The 12,278-nt window shown below is 43.9% G+C and overlaps 1 protein-coding gene across 1 annotated transcript in view; it reads left to right on the forward strand.

Moving 5' to 3' along the window:
• LOC119656055 (cubilin homolog) overlaps window positions 1-12,278 on the forward strand; it is a 76,898-nt gene that overhangs the window by 16,259 nt on the left and 48,361 nt on the right. The window contains exons 10-14 of the mRNA XM_038062326.1: window positions 1,160-1,359; window positions 1,420-1,579; window positions 1,640-1,862; window positions 2,662-2,792; window positions 2,892-3,078. Of these exons, the coding sequence (XP_037918254.1) occupies window positions 1,160-1,359; window positions 1,420-1,579; window positions 1,640-1,862; window positions 2,662-2,792; window positions 2,892-3,078 (901 nt within the window). The remainder of the gene's footprint in view (window positions 1-1,159; window positions 1,360-1,419; window positions 1,580-1,639; window positions 1,863-2,661; window positions 2,793-2,891; window positions 3,079-12,278) is intronic.

The raw sequence follows: 12,278 nt of genomic DNA on the forward strand, positions 1-12,278 counted from the left end.
AGGCGAATTTCTCGATATTCACCTTCGCGCCGTTTCATGGGTAGGTAGAGCGCGGTACACTGATGCACACCGTCCGGACAGCGAACCGAGTACGTAGTATGTGCAAAGCTCTTAACAAACACGTCACTGTCCCTGCAGAGAACGCAATTCTCTCCTTTGTAACGAAACAAGTCTTCACTTTGTGACCTTCCTGCTCTGCTTTATAGCATGCAAACCAGTTTCCTCACGTATTGCTCGGCAGCTTTCACTGGAATAACTTTTTGGCTTTGAGAATTTCAGAAGTAATACCTATTCAGATATTGATTCGTAGTTGATTGCCTTTTCCACTTCCATCTTTTCTGTGGAACAGTCGAGATCTCGGGTTTTCAGAGGGCACGTAGGCTCTAGGCTAAAAGCCAAAGCCTTTTCCCACTGTAGCCTTTTGTTGGTGTCCCGGAAGGTACCTTATTTATTGTCCGCGGACCTTATTAAGCGAGAACTCCGTCTCCCTTCGTTTCAATATTGAAGACATTCTTGCTCCATTGTCATCAGGCTTGATCTTATGGCGGATTTCGCTCTGCAACAGATTTTCTGCGATCCGATTGGCTCTTACGGCCTTCTCAGTGAGAACTATGGTTGTTTCTGCTTTCGCGGGTCTACTATTGTTGTCCATCTCGGTTTATGCCTTGCAACTGCCGTGCATTTGCAAATAAGCCTTTTTTCAGATCTAGCAAGGCCAGTTCACTGCACTACCATTTGTCTTCTTTCAATTTAGCTGGCCTGCTTCAGCAATTGCTTATTTTCTGGAACAAAAAGGTGGGCGACGCGTTTTCGCAATGCGGGAGGAGGGAACTTGGTATAAGAAGTTAAGCATATTCTGGAAGTTGACACACTTATCGAACAAAAATAGGAAAATTCTAGATTCCTATCATCAATCCAATTCTAGCACCAAAGAAGATAGAAAATGAAATATACACATACACGGTAACATTCGAGGGAAACAGTTCGATCTTTAATTTGATAAAAATAAATATTTTTTAGAAAATCCTTTTGGTCTTCGGCGTCTATATCCAACTGAACATTTTAACTGATTTGAATTAATTTTTCTTCTACTCCCACTACATTCGCAGAAGGGAGTGTCCTGAAAGGCAGTCGTTTTATTTAATTATACGTTTTCCAGTTTGCGGCGGTAACTTCAAGGAACCGGAGGGAGTTATTACATCACCTATGTATCCAAACGAATATGCCCACGATCGTATTTGCTTATACGAAATAGCAGCACCTCAAGGAAAAGCTGTGAAGATCGCCTTCCAAGATTTCGATGTTGAAGGGCCCCGTGCGGAAGAGGACGCTTCGCAATGTGGTTACGATTTCCTAGAGGTAAGCAAGAGTATTGGTACCGGCTTGCTTTCTCACTAAAGACTTCTCCTCATTTTACAGATAATGGACGGTGTCCGTACGACGAACACCACAAAATACTGTGGGACTCGAATTCCACCAACGTTCATCTCAAAATCCAATCTCCTTACCCTAAAGTTGGTTGCCGATGAATCTCTTGCCGGACGTGGATTCAAGGCGAATTATTCGTTTGTGAACATTGGTAAGTGACACATCTCACATGCTGGTTTCCACTTTGTACGTTGTTATCTCACCCTTATAGGCTGTGGGGGGATTCTGAAGGATCCGCATCAGCTAATCAAACCGCCTGTGAATACTGAGTTGAATGATGGCTCATATCAACATAATGCCAACTGTGAATGGACTATTTTCGCGCCTGCAGGATACTTGATTTATTTATCTTGGATATCATTTCAGCTGGAGCAGACTTCAGATTGTGTTTATGATTACGTTGAAATTTATGACAATGGAACCAAAATTGGAAGGTTCGAATGAAAACGTTTGGTTTGCTTGACAGTTAAATATGTTCGAAGGTTTGGGGTATCTATAAGTAATCAATTATTTTCAAACAATTTGGAGGATATTTACAATGTATTATGTACAATCAAACATTCAGTCCAGGTGAACCCAAACGTTGGATGTTATTTGTGAGGATTCATCTGTCGTCACCTATTAAAACAGTAATGAAGACGGTTTTTGGTTTTGCCTAGGACAAAGGCAACTTATCAGACGCTGTCCCACCTCTACCCTGGAAGCGTCGTCACCGAAGTGGCTACAAGCTGCTCATCGTCCTAGATGAAACCACAAATCGCATTTTTTTGCAAATTGACCAGGTCCGCTATCAAACGGATGGCAAACTTCAGTTTCCCACAAATCTTAAACAAAAACTAATAAAGAGTTGGAAACTGGCACATAGATCTGTATATCTCAACGATAAGCGTGTCTTGACTGTACAGCATTTATCGGCAAATTTTCTAACCATCATTCTCACTTATTAGCTCTTTAGCTACACAGTACTTAACGCAATCTTTTCTCGTTGTTTCCCTGCCATTATAGTGGTATGGTGTATCTTGTTTGTATGGTACAAAGTCTATAGCGTCGCAAAAACTAATTTAATCTCTTCGTATTTAACCGAATCCCGCTCGCTGCTGATTCGCTGAAATTTATTGGAAACTAAATGTTTAATTAAACCATTCTAGAGTAATTGATTACTTATGGCGACGCCTTAAAGATGACATAAATTGGCCTCCAAGGATGTCGTTAAAGTTTTATTTATTTTTTAAGATACTGTGGGAGTGACAAACCACCTACTCTAACCAGCTCAGCAAATATTGTCTCTATTAAGTTCCAGTCTGACATATCAGACTCTGGTGAAGGATTCACAGCAACATATCATTTCTTGGATAGTAAAAAGGGTAAGTAATCGGTTTTATATGAAAACATCTTTTTTGGGTATACAACTCACTTTACTCAGAGATTATCTCTCTTAATTAATTACATGTTTCTATTCTTAGTTTGCGGTGGTAACTATTACACCCAAAGTGGTGTGCTGACATCACCAGACTATCCAGCAGAATATGGATCGGACAAAACCTGTGTTTGGACAATTTCAGTACCCACTGGAAGTCAAATTGAACTCAACGTGAAAAAATTTGAACTGGAACCCGAGCCAAGGTGTCAATATGACTACTTGGAGATAAGGTAAGCTTCTTGCCTGACGAAACTACTAATAATGCTTAAGACTCTGAGAAGGGAAGACGTTACACTGAGATTACCACTTAACATTGTGTGAATCTTCCATACTAAAAGAAAGTTAAGTTGGTCGTTTGGATTTTTCTGTTATCAGCATTAAGTCAAAAAACCACCCTCCAATTTAATTCCATCAACCACAATTACAAAGGCATTTCAGAAATTACCGTGTATAGCGAATTAACTGAAGGTTTCCAAGATTTTTCTTGCTGAGGTTTATACAATCTTTCGAGTGCTTGAGTTCGTATCTCTCTATTAGTACCCTTGACTATTCCATTCCTAGTAGATTCGCCCGGTACCGCTGCCTCAGCCGTTCATCTTCATTTTTCAGCGTCAAAACCAGTCCTCAACTCATTTCTAATTTCACAGAACGCTTCTGGTCCTTGTAGCGACATTCCTGCATTTTTCCTGGTCAGCTTATCCTTTGCCTCATTGCCTTCTAATCAAATGTGGCCTGGAACCCAGAATATCCAGACTTGAGCAAGCTGAGATTATTCAATCTATTAAGGTATTCCCATACCAGTTTGAAGATGCCGAAGATCGCAATGATTTCAGACATGTGTTGCGCGTCGCAACAGAGCTTGCTTGTGATTGCAAATCTTTCAATTTTCTTGTGAAGAATGCCGATCGACTTCTCAAATACAATGTCGAGCAACTGAGGGGATGAAAAGAAGAAAATGAACACTGCGTTCTTAACCGTAGGTTACAACTGAGGTTACAACTGTTGCGAATGAAATGGCTAGTCACCCTAACTGTTCCTCTAAACAGCAGAGAAGTCATTTCGGCCATCAATCAAACGGAGTAAAGCCGCTGGGCTTGAAGGTTTCTCCGCAGAGTTATTTTTCGCTGGGTTTCTTCTTCTTCTTATCACCGATATTATTTCTTCTTGTTATCTGTCGGTGACGTTCTTCATTCTGCCTTTTCCGCAGAACCTGGAGGAATTCAATGGGCGAGCAAATCTTTCCTTAAAAGCTGTATTTTGCAAAAGGCTGTGAATTTGAAAATAATGGGAAGTAGGGTTGGATTGAAGATAAACACCAACAAAACCAATGTTCTCAATCTGACAGATCATACCCCTCTCCCTATCTGCATTAATGGGGAGGGCTTCGAAGGCGTTGATCAATTTATATTTCTAGGAAACGTGGCTTTTGCCTACAGTGGCACTGAACTGGATGCTACCCGATGCATTAACAGCACTAGATCCGCGGCGCATAGCTCTGCCACTCATACGCATTGTTATCGGAAAAAAAAGTGGCAGTGGATAAGTGACACATTAAGGAGGTGCGACAATTGCGTTGCGGATTACGCCATGCATTGAAGTCGACTCCCCAAAGATTGCAGACGGTTGGGGCGCCCCAACGGCGTTTGACGCAGAACAGTAGAGGAAGATTACGAGCGCCTCGGGAAGTCGTGGGAGGTATTGTAGCGCTTTTCAGGTATTGTAGCGCTTTTCAGGTAACGATGGCGCATAATTGTGATTGAATCGCAATACCCCACCAAGTGCTGAATAGCAACCATATATATATATGGCGTACCAGGTTTATCCTCACCTGAGTTGCAAACGCAGAGCTGCATGCGACCAGGCGCGTGTCATGGGTTGCGGATAATGACATGACCCACCGGGTCAGCTACGAATATCGCAAGTTAATCTTGTAAATAAGTAGCCGCGGACAAGCAGAACGTTTCCCTTTGTGTTCGTCCTCCCTTACCGATTCTTCCCGTTCAGGGGGAGTAAACCTCCTTAACAAATCCGTAATCCGGGGTGAAGGGATCGACGCGCCTATCGGATGAATTGCAGTGACGTTACACTGTATTTCAGCGGCTCCCCTCCAAATACCTTCCCTACCTTTGGAGGTAACCATGGGGCATTGCAACATTGGGGCTCTGTTGCAGGGCTGACTGGTTCCCCATTACTCGTGGGAATAAAATTGGGGACTTTGGTTTAAATTCTTTAAATGGGACCCCAGGGACACGAAGACAGTACCCAACACGGTTAAGGGTCGTTCAACAACATCAGAGCGGCTCTTCGCCCTTGGATGTTTTGGCGGTTATGCCGTCAACCACCAGGGACGGGAGACCTAGGCGTCGTATGGTTTGGACGAACCAACTCAACGAATTTATCGTCCGCGCCTATTACCGTGTCACGGATTTGGAACGGAATCCATCAGGGTACAGACATCGACTACATGACGCGTTCATAACCCGATTTCCGGAGCTAAGTCATGTTCCGGAACAGAACGTCGTCAACCAGTACCGAGTGATCGTGAATAACAACCGAGTTGCCTTACCAACTAGGCAACAAATCTTCACTTGAGCTCGGGCTGGAGTCATCAAATTACCAGACTAGTCAAAGGAGTAACACAAGTACTCCACCTGTAAGGCACTCCATGAATCCAGTAGTCAGGAGAAGCTTAGTAACTGGGGATGTCGACCCAATTTATAATGAGGCTTTGACCGCATTCCAGGTCGCATTCACAGGATCCCAAAACTGAAGTTTACTTCGGCAACTGCTAACATCATTGCTGCCGTTGACAGAATTTTGGCTGATCGTTTGGCTAGCGAGATTACTGCTACAGAGGTTCACAGCCTGATCTACGTTGCAGCTGCCACGGTTATTCGTCTCCATAACCAACATCTTAGAGCGAATAACAGAGGTATGCGCAGAAGGACTTTACCGTTCTGGGTGTTTCGACTCAACAAAAGAGTCGAAAAGTTGAGAAAGGAGATTGGTCGTGTGACGCAAGCACTCCTTGGAAATCCATCACCAAGAGTGCACAGATGCGTTGCGAACATCATTGGAAACTACCATCTGTCCAATGATATGCCAATCGAAGAAATCCTCGAGGTGCTGAAGCAGAAACTTGCGGTATGCTCCAATCGCATCCGTAGGTATCAGAAAAGCTTTCAGCGAAGGACAGACAACACCTTGTTCTTCCAGAACCAACGAGGATTCTACAAAAATCTCATCAACTCAGGTAGGGAAAGTAACCTCAATCTGGATCAGGCAGAAGACTTCTGGAGAAGTGTTTGGAGCGAATCCAGTCGTTGCAATTTAGAAGCAGCGTGGCTCCCACACCTTATGCGTTCATGCGAGGCCCTCCCCGAAATGACCATGCCTGACGTAACTGAAGTCGACGTTAAAGCAGTCCTTGACAAGGCAGGTAACTGGAAGGCGCCAGGAGTTGACAAGATTCACAACTTCTGGCTGAAGCGGTTCAAGAGCACTCACAGGATATTGGCAAATCAATTTAATCAGATGATTGCCGATCCTGATTTAGTTCCACCATTTTTCACCAAGGGGATAACTTTCCTCATCCCCAAGGAACAGGGTGTCTCTTGCCCTTCAAAATGTCGACCAATTACTTGTCTTCCTACCATCTACAAGGTCTTCACTTCAGTTCTGTGCGCGAACATCTCAAAACATCTTGATGTTCATAAATTGATAGCTGAGGAGCAAAAAGGATGCGCAAGAGGCTCCCGAGGCTGCAAAGAACAGCTTATAATCGATACGGTAGCTGTAAAGCAGGCTGTCCACCAAAAACGAAACATCTCGACAGCCTACATCGATTATAAATCAGCCTTTGACTCCATATCACATTCGTGGTTACTACAAGTGTTACGCTTGTATAAAATCAACCCGAATGTCGTTCTTCTACTGAGAACAGTAATGAAGAATTGGAGCACGAAGCTATCGGTATCTTCGCAAACATCAGGAGAGATACCAATCAGGCGTGGCATTTTCCAAGGCGACTCTCTAAGCCCACTGTGGTTTTGTTTGGCTTTGAATCCACTATCCCATCTTTTGCATGAAAGCAAATACGGGTTCCAAGTCAAGCATGGCATATTGTCGAAATGTACATTAAGCCATTTAATGTACATTGACGACATCAAATTGTATGCCAAAGACGAGAACCAACTTCGCTCCTTGCTGGACATCACCATCCAGTTCAGCAGAAATATTGGCATGCAGTTGGGTTTGGAGAAATGTCGCATAAAAACAATTGTTCGGGGAAAACACACCGACAACGAAGGATACAGCCAAAATAACATCCGAATTGAGGGCATGGATTCGGACGACGTCTATAAATACCTCGGCATATTGCAAGCAACAACACCTGCTGTGGCAATAATTAAATCTAAGTTACTGGGGGAATTTGAGCGGCGTCTGGATCTTGTCCTTAAAACTGAGCTGTACGGGAAAAATAAAATCATGGCAATCAACACCTTCGCCATTCCCGTCCTTCTATACACTTTCGGTGTGATACAGTGGAGTAATACTGATTTAGAATCTGTCAATAGACGGATAAGGGTAGTTCTTGCAAACAACAACATGCTCAATAGAGCTGCAGAAAAATTGAGGATCACTATCCCACGTCATCAGGGAGGAAGGGGGGTACTTGATTTAAAAACGATGCACTACAATCAAGTGCATTCTCTTCGTGAGTTTTTCTATGAGAAACAATCCTCTAGCCAAATACATCAGGCTACCGTCATGGCAGATAATAAATTATCTCCTTTGAACTTGAGAAGCAGAGAATGGGATCCCATGTCGAATGTTACTTCAGTCCAACAGAAGATCGACATGTGGAAAGAGAAACCCATTCACGGAGGTCATATAAAAAATTTGTTGTTGTCAGGCATTGACATCGAAGCCTCCAACAAATGGTTGACAAATGGTATACTTTTCTATGAGACCGAAGCATTCCTAACTTCAATTCAGGATGCTTCGCTCCCAACAAAAAATTATAAACGGTACATTCTTCACGACTCCTCAATCACCAACTCCAGTTGTAGGTTATGCAACTGTGAAGAGGAGACCATCCAGCACATAACATCTGCGTGCAGGATGTTGAGCGGTACCGAGTACACCAATCGTCATAACTCCGTCTGCAAGATTCTCCATCAAAACCTTGCGTTGAAGTATAACTTAGTGGCAACCTACCATCCTTACTATAAGTATACTCCGCAGAGAATCTTGGAAAATGATCGGGTCAAACTACTGTGGGACCACACTATTGCCACCGACCACAGTGTTAATCATAACAGACCCGATCTAGTTCTGCTTCTGAAGGAAGAACGAGCGTGCTTTATAATCGATGTAGCCGTACCGTTGGACCGGAACACTGTTGAAAAACAGCACGAAAAAATCCGGAACTACGGCCCCTTGGCAGATGATATGAAGCAGACTTGGAGACTACAAAAGATCCAAGTAGTCCCAGTAATAATTTCAGCGACGGGATTAGTCCCGCAGAACTTACATAAAGCGCTGAAAACGCTCGATCTTAGGGCTGGACTATACATGGAGATGCAAAAAGCAGTTATCCTTGCAACCTGTGCTATAGTCCGAAGAGTCCTGTCCGGTAACAATCTGACCTAATGGGTTTCAGTCTTGATCCGCACTGTCTTCAATATAAGATCCATGTCTCTGTAGTGTAGGACCTCCGCGTCATTGGCTGAAGTGTTTGCGACAATCGGGATGTAGCAATACATTTTCGCATGGTCGCACACACTTTGCGTTAAAACGCATCATCGCTGTGATGCGGGCCTTTGGATGTTGCCTTCAGCCCATCCTTAGGTTGGTCGCCCCTCGGTCCGGTTGGGCGGAAAGAGGGTCCGTGGGCGTTTTGAACTATATCAGTTTAGAAATCATTTGGTGTGACCTAAGTACCTTAATAGCCACTTGTCTTTCGGTTGAAATAGCAATGCTCTGCCCCTACGAGTACCGAAGTGCAGCTCCACTCATTGCATGTAAAGGGTGTCACCGACCGCATACTTTCACCAAATTTCGTGACAATAAATTCAGTCGAGTAAATGTTATGTGACAGACAGACAGGCGAACAGATAGAAATTAAATCAATTTTAAATAAAATTTTGTTTTACAGAAAACCTTGTCAGGCATTATTGGAAGTTTGTTCGCAATTTATAAATACGGCCGTAGCGAATGCTGTCACTCTAATTGCTGGTTCCGGTTCGGACAAGGGGAGAATTGAACTCCCTTTTGCTAAGGCATCCGAGATTCCATTTTCCTCTACACCACAATGACCAGATACCCAGAGCCACTACAATGAATTGAGCAACAGAGCTCAATCGATTCCTGCATTTCTGAACAATTTTTGAAGTAATCAAAGGACTGCTTAACGCCCTCTTTATACAGCTTGACTATCGCTACAGATTGAGATGCGCCAGCCCTTCAGCAGGTCGTCAATCTCCCAGTCCACTGCCATTAAGATCGCATAGACTTCACGTTGAAAGGCGTTGCATATTGTTCCAAAGGAAAAGCCCTTCCTCGTTTCTATTCGAGAGGAAGACTTCTGCTCCAGTTCTCCCCGTTTTGTTTTTGAGCCACCAGTGTAACAGACGCCAGTATATACCTCCATGCATTTTTCTGGTTCTTCCCAGTTTCCTCTACGTTTGAGGATAGCTTGATATCTTCTACCAAACAATTATATGGGGATCCGAAAATCAGAAGGCATTACGAAGACTGGATTCAATTCTTCCAATAATTTTTGCAATGCCTCTCTGTTCCGCCCATGTCCATTGTTTCCCCATAGTCGAATAGTCAGCAAGAATTGGTCAGCGAGTTGCTTTCTTTACAGTGCTCTGAATAAATAAATCCATCCTGCAAATTAAGTAATGCATTTAGAGTTGCTCCGGATGTCGAACTCATAGCATCGGTAATATCCTGCCCGACAATTTTTTACACTGCGGCTGGTTTGCAGTAAAAACATCGACCTAATGATAGCAGATTATTCATGACGCCAATATTTCCATGTCGAGGGAAAGTACCCCTGCGCAGCCACTAAGCTGTAAGAGTTAATTTCACCTTGGCCTATACGTGTTTGTTCCAAAGAAGATTCTTGTCAAGAATAACTCCCAGATATTTCACTTTTCCGGGGTAGGTTCTACCCGTTATCTCTGGAAGACGAAGACCATCCAGTTTCCTCCGTTTTGTAAATAATACCATTGTGGTTTTATTTGGATTTATGATACTGAAAACCTGAACTGTTACTTAAATCAACAGCGCGTTATATTTTTCTACGTTCCGAAATCATCATCATCAATGTCGCAATAACCGGTATCCGGTCTAGGTCTGCCTTAAAATAAGGAACTCCGGTTTTCTGCCGAGGTCCACCAAATCGATATCCCTAAAAGCTGTCTGGCGTCCTGGCCTACGCCATCGCTCCACCTCAGGTAGGGTCTACCTCGTCTTCTATTTCTACCAAAGATATTGCCCTTGTAGTCTTTCCGGGTGGGATCATCCTTATCCATACGGATTAAGTGACCCGCCCACCGTAACCTATTGAGCCGGATTTTATCCACAACCGGACGGTCATGGTATCGCTCATAGATTTCGTCGTTATGTAGGCTACGGAATCGTCCATCCTCATGCAGGGGACCAAAAATTCTTCGGAGGATTCTTCTCTCGAACGCGGCCAAGAGTTCGCAATTTTTATTGCTAAGAACCCAAGTCTCCTAGCAATACATGAGGACTGGCAAGATCATTGTCTTGTCCAGTAAGAGCTTTAACCCTATGGTGAAACGTCTCGAGCGGAGCAGTTTTTGTAAGCTGAAATATGTTCTGTTGGCTGACAACAGCCTTGCGTGGATTTCATCATCGTAGCTGTTATCGGTTGTGATTTTCGACCCAAGATAAAAGAAATTGTCAACGGTCTCAAAGTTGTATTCTCCTATCCTTATTCTTCCTGTTTGACCAGTGCGGTTCGATGTTGCTGGTTGATTCGTCTTCGGTGCTGACGTTGACACACATGTATTTTGTCTTGCCTTCATTGATGTGCAGCCCAAGATCTCGCGCCTATTGTCGCCTGCTCGATCTGGGTGAAGGCAGTTTGTACGTCTCGGGTGGTTCTTCCCATGATGTCGATATCGTCAGCATAGGCTAGTAGATAAAGATGATCGTACCTCTTGCATTTACATCAGCATCACGGATCACTTTCTCGAGGGCCAGGTTAAAGAGGATGCATGATAGGGCATCCCCTTGTCGTAGACCCTTCTTGATGTCGAATGTTCATCGCACATTGCTCAGGGTCAACCTTGTCAGCCTCTCATGGCGGTGTACCCTGGCTATGCTATCATAGGCGGCTTTAAAGTCGATGAATAGATGGTGCAACTGTTGTCCATATTCCAACAGTTTTTCCATCGCTTGCCGCAGAGAGAAAATCTGATCTGGTGCTGATTTGTCTGGAATGAAGCCTCTTTGGTATGGGCCAATGATGTTCTGCGCGTATGGGGTTATCCGGCCTAGCAAGATAGTGGAGAATATCTTATAGATGGTACTCAGCAACGTGATACCTCTATAATTGCTACACTGTGTGATATCTCCCTTTTTATGTATGAGACAGAGAATACCTCGTTGCCAATCGTCTGGCATTGATTCGCTGTCCCATATCTTGAGCACAAGTTGATGAACCATTTGGTGTAACTGGTCACCCCATATTTAACCAATTCGGCTGTAATTCAATCGGCTCCTGACGACTTATGATTTTTTAGACGATGAATTGCACGGACTGTTTCTCCTAAACTTGGTGGTGGCAGTATTTGTCCGTCGTCTTCAGTTGGCGAGACCTCCAACCAGCCGAGGTTCTGGTTGTTCAGTAGTTCATCAAAGTACTCAACCCATCGCTCCAATATGCCCATTCTGTCGGAAATCAGATTTTCCTCTTTGTCTCGACAGGATGAGCATCGAGGTATATAAGGCTTCATCCTGCTGACTTCTTGGTAAAACTTGGGCGCCTTGTGCGGTTGCTTCCTGTACTTTTCGTGTTCACAAACCTGCTGGTTCTCTCAGGTTTGCTTTTTCCGTCTGTGAAGTCGTTTCTCCGCTCGACGGAGTTCATGATAAGTCTCTGCGCGTGCCCGCGTTCTTTGAGAATGCAACATTACTCGATATGCGGCATTCTTCCGTTCCGTTGCTAGCTTACATTCATCGTCAAACCAGCCGTTCCGACTTTTTTTGCGTCTGGGACCAAGTATGTTTGTGGCCGTATCAATGATAACGTTCTTCAGGTAATTGTGAAGATCATTTGTTGATGCTTCATCTCCAGGTCCTCTGTTGACTGCAGTTATTGCGGCATTCATTTCCCTCTTATAGGTGTTGTGGAGGGCTGTGTTATGGATGACTTCAGTGTTTCTCT

Source organism: Hermetia illucens, chromosome 1 (assembly GCF_905115235.1).
Source record: "Hermetia illucens chromosome 1, iHerIll2.2.curated.20191125, whole genome shotgun sequence".
NCBI lineage: Eukaryota > Metazoa > Arthropoda > Insecta > Diptera > Stratiomyidae > Hermetia > Hermetia illucens.